We start from the raw sequence: 23,325 nt of genomic DNA on the forward strand, positions 1-23,325 counted from the left end.
ACTTAATGAGAAATTATATTTGTACCACTGTAGTTGAGGTCAAGAAAAATATTCATGATTCTGTAATAAAACCTTTTTACAGAGTATTAACACTTAATGACATTTTAATGACAAATTCAATTTGTATCACTGGTAAAAAGTGGTCAGTTATGATGTATTGGTTAATGTCAAGTTGTCATAACAAAGATATCTCAAACAATGTCATCCTTGCAATAAAAATGACTTAAATTGAACAAATGGCACTTAATGATCATAAATGTGCATACAATCTCCTTCATTTTCATGACACATGTCATGTCATGGTTATGAAGGTGTTATGTCAGCCTTATGAACACCCCTTCAAGTAAAGTGATGTTTTATAAAAACATTTTTCAACAACGTTTTCATGTGTTTTCAAAATGACCCACAACCTAATCAGTTTATATGTGAAGAAATCCATTTATTTACAAACTTCTCACGAGACGAGTGTTTGACAAAATTATACGGCAAACTACTTCCTCTCATCGCTGCTTTTTGATGGTTTTGAGAACAATTACTCAAGAGTTGCCCTCTGTCATTTCCCAGAATTATACAACGGAGAGCACGTCAGGTTTACTGAGGAGCCCGCAGGTTCACGCTAGAGCCATGCAAATTGTAAAAGTGTAAACAAGGCTTCAACTGCACAAAGCAAAAGAGAAAGCAGCAACTGTGTGCTGATTCCACCACTTGCGTCACGTGTGTAAGGGCCTTTAAAGGAAAACACCACAGTTTTTCAATATTTTACTATGTTCTTACCTCAACTTAGATGAATTAATACATATCTTTTATCAATGCATTCTGTAAGCATTGAAATGAACCTGAATATCAGAGCACTGTGTTTTGAGTGACTCCACCAGAGGGCAACAGTGATCAATATACTCTAGCTTTACATTGCTTTTATATAAAATTATGTATATGGTTAAATACAAAGCAGTGGTCTTGGTTTTACAGTATTTTAATCATATACTGTAATTGGCCAAACTGTGCTTTAATTGCTTGTCTTTTGTTTAATGAAATCAGAAAACATATAGTAAAGCAGTGATAGAGAATAATCTTTTATTCTTGAATTAATAAATAATTAACAATTTACAAATATGATTTTTAAAGGTTTAAAAATAAGTTGTCACAAAGTGTAGTGCAATACATGACATTAAAGTACTGTAGCTTTTCTAGTGAAGCTCTGACTTTGGTTCAAGAAAACTGGTAATGGTCCACTGTCCTTCACAACTTAGTAAGGCTTGTATGACTTGGCAAGAAACTTTAGTCCATAAATGTCTGTTTTCTTTGTAGAGATGAATGTGCTGTGGTCACAACTGATCTCAATGATGAATAAGGGTTTTAGGCTGGTCTTGTGTCATTCATATAGTAACAGTTAATACAGTTACTTCTAGCTCAGTTGGTGAAGCATGGTATTGCAACACTAAAATTGTGCGTTTGATGAGTAAAAAATGCACAAACCATAAATGGGTACCTTTAATGCACCGTGAGTCACTTTGAATAAAAATGCCTGCTAAACAATAAATAGAGAGATCTATAAATATATTTTACGTCCAGCCCATATGTCTGCCTTTACCAAAGTGCCACAGTGTTTTCCCCTTCATACAATGTCATATATTTAAGAATATCATATATTTTATATTTTATAAGATGCTGGAGGAGTCATGATATTCAATATTCCCCCCAAAATTATATGACTAATGTGTCAGTGTTTTTTGCAGATACAGATTGTCAAGCGGTCCCCCACAATTTGGTCCTACACAAATTTTAAGGTTACATTCGTGATTTGTCCCTGTTATAATAACCGAATTGTCACACTGGAAACATAAACCACTTCTTTATAGAAAACAAAAAGAAACAAAGACACAAAAGGCCAGGTTCTCTTCCAAAACCTCACAGGCGCATGATAACAGGTTATTTTCTGAGATAGGCCTACTGTAGGTAAAGCAAATCACATCAAAAGAGAAAGTGCAAGTAAAAACAATAAATGGTTGCTTTTAAAGAGTCACACTAGGTACAATTGTCCCACACCAGATTGTTTTATAGAGCCAAAAAGCGAGGCTCTTTTGACTACCCAAATATATAATGTACGATTCAAGAATGAATTATGTTTTTCATAGCAAAATAGATCACAGTAATTAAGTTTTGATTCAGTAAAGGTGTTTTGCCTTATGTACACTATTGTTTTAAACAATTAACTTTCTTTATTTTTTCTATATTTGAGTATAGTAAACTCATCAAAACTATGGAATAACAAAAATGTGACTATAGCAATTATGTTGCAACTAAAGTCATCCAAAATAAATCAAAACTATTCAGTCTTCATCTTTTAACTTGAAAAGAGGTCTTTAACCTTTACCGCTTAGGGTGCTTGCACACCAAAGTGTTTAAAAGCAGATGAAATGCCAGGCAGACGCTTTGTTTATCAGTTCTTGAACGATGCACTGGTTGGTTGTTGTGATATTTGTGCCACCCCTCCTCCACTGTGATTGGACGGCAGAGTGAGAAGTGACATTGACAAACTCTCAGCGCTCAGCCGTTTTTGAAAAGCAGAGCGCTTCCATTGAAAATAATTGAAAACATTCCCCGCGTAAACGCTTTGGTGTGCATGTTACCTTAATGGCCCCCCGGTACATGCATTAAATAAAGAATGGATTAACATACTTTACTATAGTGGTTTCATTACAAAAATATTAAAATAATCCTTTGTGGTATAGACGGTTTCAGCAGCAACAACATAAACAAACAGCGTTCGTGGCCCAAACTTAACTTCCGGTAGACTTCAGCAAAGAATCAATAACAACAAGAGTACTTTTAGAGTAGATTATTTTGAATAACAAGCTAAATAAATAACCAATAAATTACCTTAGTTCAAATCATAGCTAAAGCTTAGCAACCATTACACCGAGCTGACATTACTGTGTAAAATGAATGTATATAATGTTAGCTACAGATCCTTCAATTCTCGCCTGGCTGACAAATCCGCACAGCGGATGATCCATGCTCACTGTCCTTTGTGTTTTGGAAACTGAAACCTTTTTATTTCCACAAGGTATTTGTTCCAGAGGTCTGTTTAGTCACTAGAAATAACAGTAAACAAGGAAGTTAACTTTGGGCCAGATGCATATCGGCGGCAACGCACATTTGTCTGATGAAACTTTTATATACAGTTGCATACTATTAACATGCACTAGTCAACATTTGAAGTGGATCAAAACCTTCAAGTTGTCTTAAAACCAATACCCATTCTTGTCATATGACAACTTTGATGAACGTTTTTGATCCACTTCAAATGTTGACTAGTATACATATCATAATTTTACTGAATACGTTTTGAACTGGAAACTTTATCCTCTCTTTTAATTTCCATTATTTTCCTATTAATGCATAATTTATATTATTAAATTTTTCCACACAAATAAATTATTTTTAATTCAAACAATATTTGAAGGGCCCCGGAAATACCACCACCCCCTGTTGAAGACCCTTTTATCAAGAAACTTTTTGAGGTATCACCCTGAGATGATTTTGCACTATATTAAAGGTGGGGTGCACGATCTCTGGAAGCCAATGTTGACATTTGAATCACCTAAACGAATACACCCCTACCCCAACTGAATCTGGACATTCTTTTGATAGACACACCCCTTACTGCTGATTGGCAACGACAAGTGTGTTTTGGTAGTTGGCCTGACTCCCTTTTCCAAAGTGTTTTTCAAAAATCATGCACCCCGTCTTTAAGGAAGTTTTATCTATTATGGGCTCCTTGCTTTTTCTTCATTATTTGTCTTCCATTTCAAAAATAGTTTTTTTTCAAATACAATTTTAGTTTTCTAATAAACTAAATTAATATATTGGCACAATTATATTTTTGTCTACAACAATCATTTCAAACATTTAAAAATGCACCTTCAGATAAAACATTTTTAAATAGCTCTTAAGAGTCAAGTGTGTCTAAAATTTTGCACGGTAGTGTACGGCATCTTTGTGTTTGAGGTTTAATTTCTTTCCTTAGTTTCGCTACATCAAGATTTAGAGCATTTCGTTTGTCACTGTGAACAGTAGAATTAGTTGTTTGGTGGGAGCTGTTTATCTTTATTGTTTACATTTGTGTCCATAGGTGCTCGAACATTCGTCTTGCTTAATTTATCATCGACTGGCTTAACATATTGACCTTTGATAAGAATTTTTCTTTTAGCTTCCTCTCTTTTTTTTGCCGCAGCTGCCAGGGCGGCTGCTTGCTGAGGGAACTGTTTTTTGTACAGAAAAGACGTGTACTGTAGTTCAGGGAGAATGAAACGCTCACAAAGCTGACGAGTTTCATTGCTTAGCCCCGGACGGAGGTTATATCCTTGAATAACCGCTGCGCCGTACTGAAACGGCTTTAGCGCCTTATCCTGAATCTGCTTCGGATCTACAGCTCCTCCATCCAGGAGGCACGTTTGCTCGAGCTCTCTTCTTCTTTCCCTCAGAAGTTTTACCTCCTGTTGGAGCTTCGTCCGCCCGAGCGTTGAGTCTACTCTTTTCCAAAAAGTTGTATTGAAGTGCTGGTACAATCGCCAGTCAAGTGAACTCCACCGTTTCACACGCTCTGCCATTTCTGGGCTCAAAGGTTTTCGAGAGTGATTGCTGCGACTATTGAGGCGGAAAGACATAATGTCATCCAGCGTCCAGCAGAGAGCGTGTTGGAGAAGTATCATTGATTCATCGAAATACTCTGAAAGGATGATCAGTGAAAAGTCCTGTTCTATGGCGGTGATGATTTGGGCGCTACGCCGTTCCAACTCGGTTTCATTTTTAGGCGCTGTATTATCCTGACCAAAGTCAAAGGTCAGGATGTTACGTGCATAGTGGTTATTAGGCGCAGAGGCGTTGAATTTCTCTTCATCCTGGTTTAGGAACTCTTCTAAAGTTTTGAACAGACCGAATGCTGGGATGGATCTGTAGTAAGTAAAGAGAGATTCCATCATTGTAACAGGATCACGGAGAATTGAGAAGTAGAAAGTGTCCTTGGGCATGAACTTTCTCAGCTGTGAAAAGGAGACAAAAACAGAGATAGTATTAATACAAAATGTGTACTTTCTAAATTTCTATGACTTTCAAAAATAAATTCTAGTTGTATGAAATGGTAAAAAGGTTTGGCGACACTTTTATCATAAACTCTTTCGATGCGTGTGCAGTAGGCACGTATTTAGACATGACCAGTGTTGGGGGTAACGCATTACAAGTAACGTGCATTACATACTAAAAATACTTTTCTAAAATAACGCGTAAAGTTACGCATTACTTTATAAATGTACACATTAATATTTGAGTTACTTTTTAAAAAAAAAAGTAATGCAAGTTACTTTTCAGTTTAATTCATTAGATTTTTTTTATATTATACTGAATTAAACTGGACCTAGTCATGTAGAATTAAGTTTGAGTCAGAAACGGAGATGGCAGGCCATTTTTGCGATGGAAATATGCAGTTTTTAAATGCAGAACTTCTCAGTCATAAAAACACCTGCAAGGCCTGAAAGAGATCAAGACTCAGCCAAGTAAGAAAAAGTAACACAAAAGTAACGTAAGTATTACTTTCCATAAAATGTAACTAAGTAACACATATTTCCACAAATTTTTGCGATGGAAATATACAATTTTTAAATGCAGAACTTCTCAGTCATAAAAAACACCTGCAAGGCCTGAAAGAGATCAAGACTCAGCCAAGTAAGAAAAAGTAACGCAAAAGTAACGTAAGTATTACTTTCCATGAAATGTAACTTAGTAACCCAATTAGTTACTTTTTTTGGCGAGTAACTTAATATTGTAATGCATTACTTTTAAAAGGAACTTTCCACAACACTGGACAGGACACGTAAAAATATAGGTTTTACAATTGCTATTTAACATTTGTGTCATTCTTGTTGATTTTAATTTGAAACAAATAAAAGGGACAACAACGTTGCATTGAAATTAACCCCAAAAATTTGTTCTAATAGTAACAAAGAGTTGTGTCTAAATGTGTTGTCCCTAAAATAAAATAAAATAAAATAAAACAGATTGAGAGCATTTGTAGACTGTGTATTGCAATAAAAACGTCTTAATTTATAATTTTATTGCTTCTCATTGTGCCACAAAGTTGCATCTGGAAATGTATTTCTCTCTTTAGCATGTTATGAATAGGCTTGCAAGATATATCGAAATGACCGCAGCGGCACAAAGGCGCATAATATCGCAATACACATATTGGTTTACGATAACAGATTTATTTTAATACTTCAAAAAGTTACGTATAGTCAAAGTTTTAGGTCTATCTATGCAGATAGCAAAGAGACTTGTAAGATGGAGAGAGTGATGCTTTTTACTAAAAAAGAAACTGAAACGTTTGTTGTTACATAATATTTAGTTTTTAAATATAGTTTAATATAATTCCAATTTATTTAAAAACGTTTTATCGCATATTGTGTATTGCATCATTTAGCAACTTCTAGCATATTGCATTTTACCTCCCAAATATCATGCATCCCCAGTTATGAGTGATAGTCCCGGACTGACCTGGTCTGATTTGAATCTCATATGATTGCACAGGATGTGAAACTCCTTCACGCTTCCAGATTTAAATCCCTCCACAAAGTTTGGAGAAAAAAAATGTGGGTAGGATAACTGATTGTACATGTTCAGTGGTAAAGCAAAGGTCAAGTTGTGACTGTCCCCATAACGATAGAGAATGTTCAGTATGGTGCTGCTGGCAGTCTTGTGTGTCTTAAGAAAGACAATGTGTTGCTTGGGTTGACACTTGGGACTTTTTGTCAGCAATGGCATGCTAGCTACAGTGTCGTCCTGGCTTAAAGCTTCTTCGATAAATGGTGGTGGTGGATATTCATCCTGCTTGTCCATGTAATCGAGAGTGTCCATGCTATCAGGATCCGTGAGAATAGATTTGTCCAGATTTTCGGCTGAAGGCTCCAAGACTTGGTCATTTTCCTCCAGTGGATGAGGATATTCTCTTTCTACAAATTTCTTTAAGAAAATACGTAGATCTGCTGGGTCACTAACAATCTCTGCTAAGGCAGCCCGAACCTGTTCCAAGTCTTCCTCCGCAATGGGCCTTTGGATCTCTCCTGGTAGACTGTGCACCTGGTCACTCACTAGTTTCAACATCTCAAAGCTCCTAGGAGGGAGAACAGAAATAATACATTTTATTTCTGAAATCTTAACAAAACAATAATATTTGAAGGCCTGCTGTATATAGCATGTAATAAAAACACTTTAAGCCTTAAGGTTGTTTTTATTAAAAATAAAATTTTCTTCTGCTTGTTACCAGGGGTGTGCAACACGTCCTGAAAAGTGAAGAATTTTGATCGCCCCCTAGTGGTAAGGGTAACTAAACCCCTGGTCAGAGTCTGACTCCACCCACTGGTAATATTTGAAAAATGCAAGAAAAGTGGGCAGACCCCAACGGAAATAAGCGGGACGAACTGAGCTCGTACCAAGGGTGTAGTGTGATCGTAACGAGGGCGTGGTGAGCTTGAACCTGTTTACGTAGGGTCGTACCGCTTACATCAAGCAGTACCGCAACATCCAACAGGAAAATTCAACTGCAGTAGCCACCGTTCAACCTGAAGAGGGCAACACTTAGACGTTTTTACACCATATTGTAGTATTGAAATACTTTATACCCAAATGTCTAATAAAGCCCCATTCTTACAGATCATCAACTAAAAACATTGGTTTGGGGTATTATTTCTCTTTAAAAAATGAGCTGAACATAAAAATCTAATTACACTTTAACATTTTTTCCAATGATATTTTCTGTTATTTTAGTTATTTCTTATTACGTTGATTTATTTTTAAGTGTTCATTTCTCTAATAAGTTTGGTTTAAGTTACTGGATGCTGTTAAATCTATTTTGAATCGCTCTCGCTGTACTTTGACTTCATCCGCTTGTCGGTTCTTATGCTGCGTTCAGACCAGGCGCTGTAGAGACATCAAGCGCGAGTGATTTCAATGTTAAATCAATGTGAAGACGCGTTGACGCGTGTCCGGAGGTCTCGCGGTGCGAATTAAGGGTTGCTGCTGGAAACATGCGTTGAAAAATTTTAACTTTGGCGAAAAAACACACCGCGTTAACCAATCAGGAGTTTGCTCTAGTAGTGATGTGATTACACAAATCGAGCAGAGTCGCAGAAGCCCCTCCCATGACGCAAATTTCCGTGTGAATGTCCCAATGACTAGAATTTCACGTGCGGCTTTAACACTCGAATGAAGTGAGTAAACTCTAAATGTTCAAGTGGTAAAAAAGGCACGATAGACGTGAATTTGACGTCTCAAACGTGGCTGTTGTGAACCCACAGTTACAGCGCCGCATTAACTCAAACACAAATATTGCCACAAGATCTCAAGAGGCCATTTTTAGATTTTTTTGTTAAATGTTACAGGACAGCCACATTAAAACTATCATCCTTTTTTGCTAGTCAAATATTTAAAAAGCATTCAATACTAAAATCATTTGTTCTGTACATTTTGCAGACTATAAATATAAACAAAGAGGACATAATTAACATTTTTGGTAAAGCTTTACAATAAGGTTGTATTTCTTTACATTAATTCATTAGCTAACAATAAATAATACTTCTAAAGCATTTATTAAACTTAGTAGTTGTAATTTTGGCATTTACATTTTTTTTTACTACATTTGCACAATGAACTAACATGTACAATTGTATTGACATTAACTAACATTACCAAAATGGAATTAACAGTTGTAACAATTATGACCAATGATTTGTGCAAATTTGAAAATATTACTTAATTGCATGTATTTAGGATATATACAATGCTATAAAGGTAGGCTTAACATAACAAAGGAATCTTTGATATTCAAAATTCCATTTCCATTACTTTCGTGTAAGAATGATCCAAAACACTCACCTGTCCTGTCTGACTACGCCCATCAACTGCAGTGTTACACAAAGCACAGTCAGGATTGTAAGAATGAGCAAAATGTACCGCAGGCGACTGAAACACTTTATTTTTCTGCACCTGTTTAACACAGATAGAAAAAACAACAGACTAATGAACATCAAAGCAAGTGTCAAACAAGAAAAGCTGCAATTATGGTATACATGTACATGCATTGTTTATAATAATAAACCTTACTGAGTTGAACTGTTTTAGACAATTGCCAAAGACATATGCAAGCATTTGTGCAGTGTGCACTCTCATGAAAATATGGTCAAAATATGTAACCCAGCTGTCACTGGGGCGGTACCCTTCAAAACATATACAGCTTTGGACTTAAAAAGTTCATATTAGTACCTCAGATGTACATATTGGTACCACATGTATATATACTTGCACCAAATTGTAAATATTAAGACATCTTTAAAGGCTACTGCTTAGTGTATAGTTTTATTGACTTATTTTTGTTTTAAGATTAAGTCTTGTATTTTGATGTTTCGTCATTGGCTTTGTTCATTGTCACACTACTCTTTTGTGTTACCTCACCCTGATTTTATCCAGGTTTGTCTTGTTTCCTTGATTGCTATGTAGATATTAACACGGGTATGTTATTGTTTTTGTTGGTTATAGAATGTGTTACAGAACATGTTGTTTCTCTTCTGGTCTTGGGCAATGTGTTTGTCAGGTGTTATGGGTTGAAGGGACAGGACAGGTCCTGCCTCCTTAATAAAGAGCAATTTGTGGATTTTTATAGGCTAGTGGCCGATGCCGATACTGAGAAAGGACTTATAAAAAAATGTAATTACAGAAAATCAGACAAACTGAAAATAAGTTAAACTAAGTAGGTTATAAATTGGTTATAAATACACCTTGGGACACATGTAATGTGGTTCAGACACCTCACGGTACTGTTTGACTTTGAATTAGACTTTGCAGAACGCCAGAGTGTTGTGAACACAACGTTACCTTTATGGGTAATTTTATTGTCTGTAGACTAATTGTCTTTTCATTATGAACAACAAATATAAGGGACAAAAAGATTTATTGTCCGAGAATTAAAATATTCCACATGTTGTAAAAAGTGTTTCTGTGGCTAAGTAGATTTAATTATTAGAAAATAACTGTATTTAATTTAATATAGTTATATAAAATAACATAAAAAGTTTAATAATGTGAGTAATTCTAAATGAACACTCAGTAAATTCAGCTTCATTTTATCATGTATAATCCACTTAAATTTGTAAGAAGGAAATTAACTTTTTTTTGTGTTGAAACTACATGAATGATTTTAGTGAACATAACTAGGCAGTAGACTCGTAGTTCCCAGCATGCTTTGCATTGGACTGCATTTGGAGAGTAAAATTTTAATTTAAATGCTTTTTTATGTATCTTTAACTAAAAAAAAAGACTTGGTAGTGTTTTAATGTTCGAGATTTAGAAGAGTTTCAGAAGACTGGTGCTTGTGCGTAGACTGCATACTCTGAAGTATGTCGTGCTTTACAGCTGCCCAAAACAAAACTGGGTGGGTGCGTTGATTAAATAAATAATTTGTGTCCTCATCCCACAGAAAGATGAAGTCTAAATCAATGTTTATGGAAACAACAACAAACCATAAAAAAGTTACCTGTACCAAGAAAAGTAAATTAAACTGAGTAATACTAGAACTATTAGTTAACTCATCGTAATTTTGTGGCATTTTGACTAAGTAATATTACGGTGTTTATTTGTTCAAAATGTTGCAAGTTGACTCAACTTAAAAAATCCAATGCAGCCACTTGCCTCAATTTTTATAAGTTAGATTTAGGTATTACTTTTTAAAATGTATTGGCCAATATATCAACAACTGCAATATGTTTCTATATAATTTGTATTTAATATATGTGTGTGGGGGGTTGTGGTTGTTAAGAAAACATAATATTTTTGTAATTTCACAAAAAAAGAATTGTAAACTGAATTTATCTGTTCAGTTATCTGTAATAAGCAAAAAGAGCAATATAGTAATTTGATTTTGACTAACAAAGAAAACAAATAATCTTTCCTAAATTTCCCAGTGGCTAATTTGGCTATTACTTTGAAAGATTTTTAAAAATAAAATTATTGAAATTAAAATAATAAAAACATCATTTAGACCAGAGGTCTCCAACCTTTTTGTGAGCAAGGGCTACCACAATGGATTAAACAATCTGGAGGGCTACTTTTTTTAAATATTCTATTTAAAACATTTTTGTTTTACTTGTTGATTTTATTTTATTTTACTTATTGATATATTTTATCATTGTTTAAAATGTTAACATGCATAAAAGAAGCCAAGGTAATAAAAATTGTAATAAAAAAATATTTAAATTGAGGCTATTAATAGAAGCACAGCACCAAGTTGCCTGCCAAAGCAGTTGGAGATCACTGATTTAGATGCATTTACTGAATAATGTATTTTGTTTATAAAAATGAATACTGAATGTCTACTAGTTATACAAAATATTGAACACAATTTCAAAAATGTAAAGATTTAATATATCCAAGGAGAATATTTATATATATAATATATATAGTTATATATTTAACAAACTGAAAGATATATTTAATAATTTCTGTGCATTTGCCCAACAATACTCACAAAACATAAATTTTCAGTTAATCTTATACTTTATGGGGTGGTTTCCCGGACAAGGATTAGCTTAATCCAGGACTAGGCCTTAGTTTAATTAGAAAATACACCGTTTTAACAAACAGGCCTTACTAAAAACATTACCTGTGTGCATTTTGGGGCAAACAAAAGGGCAAATTTTAAGATATGTCAGTGCAAGTTGTCTTCAGTGTGGACAACTCTTACATATATTTTAGTCTAGGACTAGTCTAATCCCTGTCCGGCAAACCACCACTATACATAATATGACAGATTTTTATGTCGATCTAAATTGTGAAGGTCTCTTCAACGAGATATTTGTGTGGCTCTGGTTGCCCATTTATATCACACTTAGACGCAGCTCTGCGGCTAGGTTTGCATTTGCAAGGGTTTCACCTTGCAGGTAAGTGAGTTTGTGATTATTAGATTTCCACTGAAATGCTTTGTGGCTGGTTGCATAATGGAAAAATGTGCTTCTTATTTGTATAAAGAGAACGGGCCTTCAAGCATTGTAATATTCTCTCTCTCTCTCTCTCTCTCTCTCTCTCTCTCTCTCTCTCTCTCTCTCTCTCTCTCTCTCTCTCTCTCTCTCTCACACACACACAACTTCATCTATGTTTTTTTTGCCACACCATAAATTGCTTGGTTTGAGTCATCTTACAGATCACATCAGCATAAATGAATTACAGACAGCCGTTCCCTGAGTTAAAATTAGAGACTGCTGCTGTCATTGACTACACTTGAGTCAGTACTACACACACACATAATGTTTTTCTTCAGACTGAGAAAACCGCAGCAATGCTGAAACGGCAGTCCTGAGGTTAACTTCAGCAAAACTCTGCCAAGTCAATTCACAAAAGGCTGCACTAAAACACATAATGACTGTCTGCTAGAAATCACAGTCTGACATGAGAATGCACTTCTCATATTTTGTTAAGATAATAGACACTGACAGCAAGTCAACACTACCTCAAATATAGTTTATGACGAACAATTGCCTCTCTGCATTCTGAGAAATTAACTTGCAAAAATGCTATGGGAATAAACTAAGTTGGTAGTTCAAATTAGATGCCTATTACGGTGGCTTTCAATAATGCGGTAAAAAATACAAAACTAAATACATTCTAAATAAAAATATAAAAATATGCTTTTTATATTGAAAAGTTCAATGAGACTATTTCTGCCAGGAGCATATGAGTGCAATATCACCGATTATAAATCCTAAAGTATCAACAGCTGTTTAGGCATCCCGGCACCTTACTAAAAACCTTTCCTTTAAAAGACCAAACTTTTACATTTTTTAAAGGCTTATAAAGGCTAAAAAAGGTATATTTACATCTAAAAACATGAGCTTGTTTATTGTACAGAATACTTAAAATAACTTACAAATCACTTGTTGTGATCACCAGTTTGGGCCAGCGTGCAATTCATGCTGATCTTGGTTATTTCAGCGGGTAATTATACACAACAGCAAAAACACAAGCGGCGCAGTAAACCAAATACATGTCATTATCTTGTTTTCCTTTTAAAATAGCAATTACTTATTACAGACGAGTAGAAGAATACACACATCATGGAGGAACTCTTTACCAAAACTTCACACATTCCCTCAGTTCAAACATCTGGAACGGGGAGTGCACTCCACTTTAGTTTCATACTTTTTTTAAACGTTTTAACAGTTTATGATGGTATCTTATATTTAGAGTTAAATCTCAAGTATACAAAATATGTTTGTTTGCGTAAGCTGTGCATGCTTCTCGTTTAGGGATTTGGGCTAACAATAACTGTATAGGATCTTATCCAAGTCACAGACTAAAATGCATGTTTTGAACTTGTACTGACCTATCTTAATATATATCAGTACCATGTGTTTTGTCTCAAGATGCACACCGTATTGCTTTTGTAAGGTTTGTTTGTAAAAACAAACTTAAATGTCCTGGATTAGTCTAATACCATTTGGTAAACTTCCCCAAAATGTAATTGCTTGCTTGATACAGCCACCAAACACCAAGATTAGAAAGTTTTATTGATATAGTAAAGAAAAGTATTTACATTACCAAAGCATGGAAACATTGAATATACATATTTACAAACATAAAAACATAGGTATAGATTATATCTTCTTCACAAGAGGTACACAATGTTTTGTTACAAAACTAGCAAAAAAGTTTTTGCTGCTGTATTTTTGGAGCATTTGTGTCTTTGTTTTATTATAATTGTATCCCTGTTCTTTGTGTTATTTAATTCATAGAATCAATTAATTGGAAGCCAGTGAGTGGTGTTTACAGCAGTCAAGTGTGCTACTTGGTTCTGTTCAGCTGCCAACAGTCCTATACCTAGGAACCAAGACGTTTTCGAGGCCATGGACACATTGCCAAAAAGCTTTCCAGAGGACAGAATTGCAGCTCTGGAGCCCTCCAGTTTTGTTTTCACTGATATGAAAGACATGCATGAACATTTTGTTGATCTCATGAACCTAAAAAGGTTCTGTAGAACAGAAACTGAAGAAAATACATAATGTGTTATTTTTTTATGGTAGGGTAACTATTTTAAACGTGTCAGGTTCCATTTGCTAATGCTATAATAGTCTTTAAAAAATAAAGACTTTTAGATCATGTTGTTCTTATTTTTTTTATTTTTTTTGAAGGTACATTTTTGTTGCTGTTTAGACTCAATAATATCCTTGATAATCATTATCCTAGCTGTTATTGAGAGTGCAATACTGCAGCCAGACCCTTCTCACCAATTTTACTAAATAAGATTTAGCAAAGGGTGAATTAAAGGCTGCATCCATGAAACTATATAAAATTCTGCACCCAACATAAATGATTTACATCTGTGGTAAGTGCTTCTCCACCCTTCTAACATGAGATCCTGGTGGAAGCCTGATAAGTGGTAATAAAATAATAAACAGTGCTTTAGCTTTTAGGTCAACACAATGGCTTATGAGTTCACACAAGGGACGGGAGTAGGCTAAATCATTAATAAATAAATAGTAAATAATATAGTGTGACACTTTACATCACAGTTTCCATGTAACACATATACCTGTTACTTTACATAACCTAATTACTTTATGCAAGTAATTATTAGCAGTGACACCAAACAACTACACACTAAGTTTGCATTTCAATTATCATAATGCACCTGTAATTGTAAACAATCAGTAATTTAAATATTTTTCATCAAGTAAATTGTAAATGTATATCTTTTAACTGTCAGGGTTCTGTCTCTTGTATAAGTCTTGTTATGTTTTTATTTTGAAGTTGCGTTTTTAGTTGGTTATTGTTCATAATTGTTGCCAATTGTGTTTTGCTGTCCCTAATCATTGTGTGTTTATACTGTATATCCTGTGTTTGCAATTGTTTCGTGTCGGCTATTATTTTTGGTAACTTAGTGTTTAATGTTTTGTCATGTTCATGGATTGTCTTACAGTTTAGGATCCATTAAATGCATGCATCTAATCTGCATATCGATAGCATGTCTCAGGTTTGGACACTACATTAACCAATCAAATCACTTGAATTTTCCAGCCGAATATACAAATAACGTTAGTACACAAACAACTTATACTCAAGTAGGCTATTCATTAAATAAACAATAACATCACCGCTTAGTTAACAGTTTTTTTTCTCAAATAGGCTGCTAGTTCAGAAATCAATGGATAAAATTACAAAGTATAAGCAAATCGTTTGAAGAATATAAACTGAATAAACATTTTAAACGTGTGTAAAACGCCGCGCTAGAGTTTCAGGTGCGCGCGCTTTTCACAAACACACACTGGAATGAATTCTGACGCGCGTGAGTGATGGAGAGCAGCAACAGTTATTTTACTCAGCGCAGCTCGCGCCACAGGCGGCAATATACTCGGCTTCCTCAGTCAACGATCGTTGAAATAACATTTCAGCTCACACATTTTTACCTCAGCGGCCATATAAATGGCTTTCTGGGGGTAAACCTATTAAGCATAATTTTAACCGCAAAAGCGCTTACTTACGTCCATGGTAAAGCGCCCCGCCGGCTAAATGATCTCCGATCAAGGTTGGTGGTGCTGTGAGGTAAGTACATGTCGCTCGCTTAGACCGGGGACACCCCGTTAACCCCCGAAAAGACTTTGGATTCCTCCGTCGAACTTGAGAAAAACTGCTCTCCGTCCCTCAGGTTGTTGGGACTCCTCCCGCTGACAATGGATCTGGGAGAGAGGAGGAGAGAGAGAGGTACGTTAAAGTGGTGAAATGGCCTTTACCACCACGACGGAATTTATACAAGTCGTTACAATTTTTAAAGGGTGTTGACGTTTGTCTCTAAACAGTTAGTCAGAATTAACTCCCCAAATAGCAGCACTCAAAGTGAGAGAAAGATCCGTTCTGTGCCCTTGTTCTTTCCTGATGAGGGAACTTGATGCCGAAGCTTTTGAGCACTGTAGCACAAAGATATCTTTGTGTCTTACCAAAGATACATTGCTAATACAAGGAGAGCGGGAGGTTAGAAAGGGATACGGGAGTATGAATAAAAGTCAATTCTATTTCAGTGACTCAGTCCAGTGGTGTTGGTGCCTGGGTATACTCTTAATTTATGGTCCTATTCTAAAGTTGAATGTAACAGTCTTGCATATTTAGTTCACTTTAAAATGGGCCAGTATGGTCACTTAACTTATGCTTGACCTCTCAACAGGATCATTGTGAAATTTATTTAGAAGTGGAACAGTACTTGCCATCTAATAAAGAAGTGGATATACTCTGTATATCTGTGTCTGTACTATACCACTGACCCAGTCTGTGAAAAAAGTCATTTTTAAAGTCATGTTAAAGTTGAGAGTTGTTTACCATATTTTTGACTGATGATTGCCAGTGTGTGCAGAAGATATAGATGAGAATTGTGTGTTTCGTCACTCAGTGAACAATAACTATGCCAAAATCAAATACTGAGATCAGTCTCTTCTTGCTTGCTTTAAATCGAATGATATTTGCACAAAATTATATCTTACCTTCAGTCTGTTTGTTGGTTCAGAAATGGTAATATAATAACAAGCAATCCTTACTGATAACTAACTTAACCCCAACAGCAGTAAAGTAATTCCACACAACGCTCCTCATTCTTTTTTTTTTCCGCTATGCCAACGTTCACTCAAAGCAGTGTCTGCTTGAGCTTGTCATGGCTGAGTCACGTGATGGCAGGACAACAAGCTAAGCTTCTTTTATGTGGTTTGTCAACTTATTTACATTGACGAGCACTATGTGACTGCAGGCAGATATAACAGCAAGTGGGCACAAAGATAAAAACAAAGTATTGTAATTGTAATTATTATACAGGGCTCAACGCAAATAATTTTTTATACTGGCCCGGTCGGGCCAGTGGTTCAGGTTTTCACTTGCCCTGCCAACATTTTCACTGGCCCCAATAAAAAAATGTCAGTGTCACATATTTAAAAATAATAATTCAAAAGTCAAAAATAATTGTATACATATACAACAGACATGTTCCAACGAAAAAAGGCTCCCAACATTTCTGCTTTACCTGTAAACTGACAGCAAACTGTGCAAAATATTGCAACGTTTCTTTCGTCGTGTTTTACTCAAGTAAATGTCTGCTTCCAAGATAAATATTATACATTGATGAAAATATATTTTAGTAACTGAGGATGAAGCACTGGCCCGATCGGGCAAGTGACAATTCTTTTTACTGGCCCGAACATCTCTCACGCTTGCCCCGGGCAACCGGGCAGTCCTTTATGTTGAGCCCTGTTATATGTGCATAACAGCTAGCTGGCCACATTGCCCACGGGAAAAAGTTCCCTACAACTGCACAAAACATGAAATTACAAGAGATTACTCGACTTAACTATTTTTTGTGATGGTATTTGGGATATTTTAAAAAAGGATTTATCTTTATGTCGTTTTAAAGCCTTACTATATTTCTCGGAACACAAAAAGTAAAGTCCTGCTCGCCCTCCAGTTTTTAATCATTGTTATCATAGGTTGAACGTATCATAAAATTATCCAATGCAAATTGTGCCATAGGCTATATTCCAGTGATATGAATGTAGGCTACTAATTTGGGTCTGGAAAAAAACAAGCTGATCAAAAGTCAAAAGTATTTAAAATCCTTATACTGTACACCCATAAAATGATAGACAGCTAAATAACACTAGCAATGTTAAAAGTCATGTTAAAGTTGAGAGTTGTTTACCATATTTTTGACTGATGATTGCCAGTGTGTGCAGAAGATATAGATGAGAATTGTGTGTTTCGTCACTCAGTGAACAATAACTATGCCAAAATCAAATACTGAGATCAGTCTCTTCTTGCTTGCTTTAAATCGAATGAAATTTGCACAAAATTATATCTTACCTTCAGTCTGATGTGTTTGTTGGTTCAGAAATGGTAATATAATAACAAGCAATCCTTACTGATAACTAACCCCAACAGCAGTAAAGTAATTCCACACAACTCTCCTCATTCTTTTTTTTTCCGCTATGCCAACGTTCACTCAAAGCAGTGTCTGCTTCAGCTTGTCACGGCTGAGTCACGTGATGGCAGGACAACAAGCTAAGCTTCTTTTATGTGGTTTGTCAACTTATTTACATTGACGAGCACTGTGTGGCTGCAGGCAGATATAACAGCAAGTGGGCACAAAGATAAAAACAAAGTATTGTAATTGTAATTATTATATGTGCATAACAGCTAGCTGGCCACATTGCCTCATGGGTAAAGTTCCCTACAACTGCACAAAACATGAAATTACAAGAGATTACTCGACTTAACTATTTTTTGTGATGGTATTTGGGATATTTAAAAAAAGGATTTATCTTTATGTCGTTATAAAGCCTTACTATATTTCTCGGAACACAAAAAGTAAAGTCCTGCTCGCCCTCCAGTACAGTATAAGGATTTTAAATACTTTTGACTTTAGATCAGCTGTTTTTTTTCCAAACCCAAATTATACAGTAGCCTACATTCATATCACTGGAATATAGCCTATGGCACAATTTGCATTGGAAAAAAACAAGCTGATCAAAAGTCAAAAGTATTTAAAATCCTTATACTGTACCACCCATAAAATGATAGACAGCAAAATAATACTAGCAAAGTAGTTTTACAACCCCAAATCAGAAAAAGTTGGGACACTGTAGAAATTGTGAGTAAAAAGGAATGGAATAATTTACAAATCTCATAAACTTATATTTTATTCACAATAGAATATAGACAACATATCAAATGTAGAAAGTGAGATATTTTGAAATGTCATGCCAAATATTGGCTCATTTTGGATTTCATCAGAGCTACACATTCCAAAAAAAGTTGGGACAGGTAGCAATAAGAGGCCGGAAAATTTTAATGTACATATAAGGAACAGCTGGAGGAGGACCAATGTTTAGGAATGGGAATGTTGTCCCATTCTTGTCTAAAACAGGCTTCTAGTTGCTCAACTGTCTGAGGTCTTCTTTGTCGTATCTTCCTCTTTATGATGCGCCAAATATTTTCTGTGGGTGAAAGATCTGGACTGCAGGCTGGCCATTTCAGTACTCAGATCCTTCTTCTATGCAGTCTTGACGTTGTAATTGATGCAGTATGTGGTCTGGCATTGTCGTGTTGGAAAATGCAAGGTCTTCCCTGAAAGAGACTACGTCTGAATGGGATCATATGTATCTAGAACTTGGATAAACCTGTCAGCATTGATGGTGCCTTTCCAGATGTGTAAGCTGCCCATGCCACATGCACTCATGCAACCCCAAACCATCAGTGATGCAGGATTCTGAACTGAGCGCTAATAACAACTTGGGTTGTCATTGTCTTCTTTAGTCCGGATGAAATGGCATCCCAGTTTTCCAAAAAGACCTTCAAATTTTGATTCGTCTGACCACAGAACAGTTTTCCACTTTGCCAAAGTCCTTTTTAAATGGGCCTTGGCCCAGAGAAAACGCCTGCGCTTCTGGGTCATGTTTAGATATGGCTTCTTTTTTGACCTATAGAGTTTTAGCTGGCAACGGCGAATGACACGGTCGATTGTATTCACCGACAATGTGTTCAGGAAGTATTTTAGAGCCCATGTTGTGATTTCCATTACAGTAGCATTCCTGTATGTGATGCAGTTCCGTCTAAGAGCCCGAAGATCACGGGCATCAAGGATGGTTTTCCAGCCTTGACCCTTACGCACAGAGATTGTTCCAGATTCTCTGAATCTTTGGATGATATTATGCACTGTAGATGATGATAACTTCAAACTCTTTGCAATTTCTCTCTGAGAAACTCAGAAAACTATTTTTCGCCGCAGCATTGGGGGAATTGGTGATTCTCTACCAATCTTGACTTCTGACAGACACTGCCACTCTGACAGGCTTTTTATACCCAATCATGTTGCCAATTGACTTAATAAGTTGCAAATTAGTCCTTAAGCTTTTCCTTATATGTACATTAAAATTTTCCGGCCTCTTATTGCTACCTGTCCCAACTTTTTTTGGAATGTGTAGCTCTCATGAAATCCAAAATGAGCCAATATTTGGCATGACATTTCAAAATATCTCACTTTCAACATTTGATATGTTATTTATATTCTATTGTAAATAAAATATAAATTTATGAGATTAGTAAATTATTCCATTCCTTTTTTACTCACAATTTCTACAGTGTCCCAACTTTTTCTGATTTGGGGTTGTACAATTAAGGGCTGCAGTTATTTTTTTGATTGACAACCATCAATTCATTGTTTACCTTGTTGAACAAAGAAAATAAATAACAATAAAGTGAACCGTTCAAAGAGAAGATAGCAAAAACGAATAAAACTAAAAGTGACAGAAATAAAATGATTAATCAAATGAATTAATGACGAGCACCAATAGGTCATTATATTTTCACAGAAAGCAGTAAATCACAAAAATACTTTAGCTAGGTTTTCACATGTACACTTAAAAAAATTGGTGCTAAATAGCACTACAAGGTCGTAATCATAGGGGAACCATTTTTAGTACTATAAAGCACCTATGAAGAACCGTATGGGGGTGATAGAGCACCACTATAGCACCAGATATGGTTCTATAGGGCACAATAGGGTTCTTCACAGGTACTTAATGGGTGCTATATGGCACTTAAAATTGTTCCCCTATGATTAGGATCCGAGTGTATGAGTGTATACTCTCTATATGGATAAATAACTAGCAATAACCAAACTGTGAAAAATATAAGGCCACCATGCTACCATTAGATATGTTGTTTTTGGAATTGTTTAGTGATCATATATTATTATTTCTCAGTCTCTTTAGAATACTAGAAAATACAGGTAATGTGTATGTAGTATTGAAGGAAGCAATAAGGTACGAGAGGCTGTGCTGTATCGTGAATAAGTAACTGCTGAAGGGCGTTGTTAGGCACGCCGCGAACCCCTTCAGCCGTTACTTATTCACGATATAGCACTTGCCTCAAGTACCTTATTGCTTTTATAAAACAGTAACCACACAATATTAAAGTAAAAAAATATTAGTGCAATTTTTATGAAGTTAAATCAATAAAAAGGATTCCTTCCGCTAGAAAAAATAGTCCCTGACCATGAACAAAATGTGTTCCAATGTGTACTATGCATGAAAGCTCAAATAAAAACAACAAACCGATACGTGTGGTTGCTAAGTGTGTTGCTAAGGGCGCAGTGATAAACAGAACCATTGGGTGAAGCTGTCATAGGTGTGTTTTATCGGGAATCAAAATCAAGGATTGGAACTAACCGTTTTATAAATCAGTATAAAAGCTGAAGTGTCAAGTATTTAGTGTAAACTCCCCTTTCACTTGAGCAATAGCAGGAAACTGCAGGATCTTTTTAACCTATATGAAATGAAATTTCCTAATTTTTAATTCTAATCGAATGATTTCAGGACTTCAGTCTTCTCAAAAAAGCTCAAGATGTGTTTCGTGCCAAGAGGTCACACTAAATACTGACTGATGCCTGAAGAAGACATTTAGTTCAGAAAATTATTTAGTTTTTAATTTTGTGGACACATTTCCTGTATTTTCTGTTTCTATCTTAAAAAAGAGTGAAAAATAAATATGGAATGACATTAAAACTTACCACTTAAATCAACATCGCTAAATTTAGCAACAGCTATTTCACTTGTAAAACTAACATTTTAAAGGACTTATACATGGAAAACTGTAGCCTGTTCATTAGACACGTCATTGTCTAATGCATACGGTGCACTTCACAGAAAACACTTAATTGGAGTAATTGTCCATACAGGGTGTATGTCCAGCTTGTGCAAACAGCCCCTGTTGAATAGACTAGATTCTGTGTTTATAAACTGCACTCTGTTTACTGGTCAACACTCCATGCATTAATTGCATTTACATGCACAGAAAAATCGTTTTTGTTTGTTATTCATCCCACTAAAAGATCGATAATGATGACATCATGAGTTAAAGCCTGCAGACTTTTCCACCAATCGATTGGTCTGGCTCAGATATGCCTGCCAGATTGCCTGGAAAAGCTTTGCTGCCACAGCAACAACTCCAATAGGATCCGTGGTGACCAGCAAACCATATGACACAGAAAAATTATTCCTTAGCACGTCTAATCTTGTAAGGACCGTCATTGTCATATGTTTAGTCTTCATCGTGTGTAGTGTTTTCACCTGTGTGTAATCATCACCCCATTACCCTGATTGTCTCCACCTGTAGTCCTGTGTATATATTTCCCTCTTGAGTTGCAGTGTTTGTCGGTTATTGTCTATTGTGTATGCACGTTCTTGTTATATTCCTGAGTTTTATTAAAGTTTTGTCATTTTTGTAAATCCGTCTTCTGTATCTTCATCCTTGACGTGACAAATCTGTACATTAATGCCTAAAGATAGGCAGACAGATACTATACATCAGCATGTTGTATCTCTTTATCCGTTTCTGATTGTAAACAGCTTTCAATGTAAATTTTAAAAGAAATCCATGCTACACCTTTTTTTTTTAAAGATTGTCGTCACTCTTTTTATTGTTTTATTCCAGTCAGGTTTTTTAATTAACCAAACCGACTGCTTTAGATCTTGTTTTTTACCTTGATTAAAACACTGAGTCGCTCATTGCCATGTATGATGTATCATCACAATGCCTGACACAATTGCAATTAAAAAGCATTTAACTTATAAATGTATCTGTAATATATATATACATTTCAGTGTATTATACCTGTGTGAAAACATGGTTATGGTACAGTTCAATCATATGCCAAGGGAAGAATACAAAGAAAGACAACAGTTATAGCACTATACAGTCTTATTCATTATTTTACCATAAGTACAGTATTTGGATACAGTATTCTGCCTTGAGCATCTCTCTAAAAATAGCTGAGAATGAAATAGGGATGTTCAATAATTCAATTATTGTACCACATTAAAAATGAAAGAGAGGAGGTTATGTATAAAAAGTAGGTTTCTCTGTTCCTCTGTGGTTCATTTATGAAAAGCTAACTCAAAACCAGATTTTATCTCCTATAAGTTTTAGAACATTAACTCATTTTTTTTACAATTACATCATCTAAACTATGGAATAACACAAAATAACTATGGCAACTTTGTTGAGATCGAAGGCACTCAAAATAAATCAAAACTGTATTGTATTATATCATCTTCAGTGTAGTCATTTTATCCTTAAGAGTTTGCAGAAAGGTTTTCTTGGCATTTTATCAAGCAACATCTTGCCAACATGGCAATAGACTCAGGGGATGGATCCGCCAGATTGGTATCTGGGTGACGTCTCAACCTGAGATGGTTT

The 23,325-nt window shown here is 35.4% G+C and overlaps 1 protein-coding gene across 3 annotated transcripts in view; it reads right to left on the bottom strand.

Annotated features, from left to right (window-relative positions):
- Positions 1 to 1,060: 1,060 nt before the first annotated feature.
- Positions 1,061 to 23,325, bottom strand: part of gal3st2 (galactose-3-O-sulfotransferase 2) — a 31,928-nt gene continuing 9,663 nt past the window's right edge. Inside the window, exons 1-5 of one of the 3 annotated variants that reach the window (XM_065280506.1) lie at positions 17,932 to 18,048; positions 15,579 to 15,773; positions 8,929 to 9,039; positions 6,553 to 7,168; positions 1,061 to 5,045 (exon numbers count right to left, since the gene is read on the bottom strand). In XM_065280506.1, the coding sequence (XP_065136578.1) occupies positions 4,083 to 5,045; positions 6,553 to 7,168; positions 8,929 to 9,039; positions 15,579 to 15,649 (1,761 nt within the window). In that variant the 5' untranslated portion in view covers positions 15,650 to 15,773; positions 17,932 to 18,048 and the 3' untranslated portion in view covers positions 1,061 to 4,082. Of the gene's footprint in view, positions 5,046 to 6,552; positions 7,169 to 8,928; positions 9,040 to 15,578; positions 15,774 to 15,857; positions 16,161 to 17,931; positions 18,049 to 23,325 lie in introns of those variants that run through there. The other 2 variants (XM_065280507.1, XM_065280505.1) reach the window with 2 other exon arrangements.

This window comes from Paramisgurnus dabryanus, chromosome 8 (assembly GCF_030506205.2).
Source record: "Paramisgurnus dabryanus chromosome 8, PD_genome_1.1, whole genome shotgun sequence".
In the NCBI taxonomy this organism is placed as follows: domain Eukaryota; kingdom Metazoa; phylum Chordata; class Actinopteri; order Cypriniformes; family Cobitidae; genus Paramisgurnus; species Paramisgurnus dabryanus.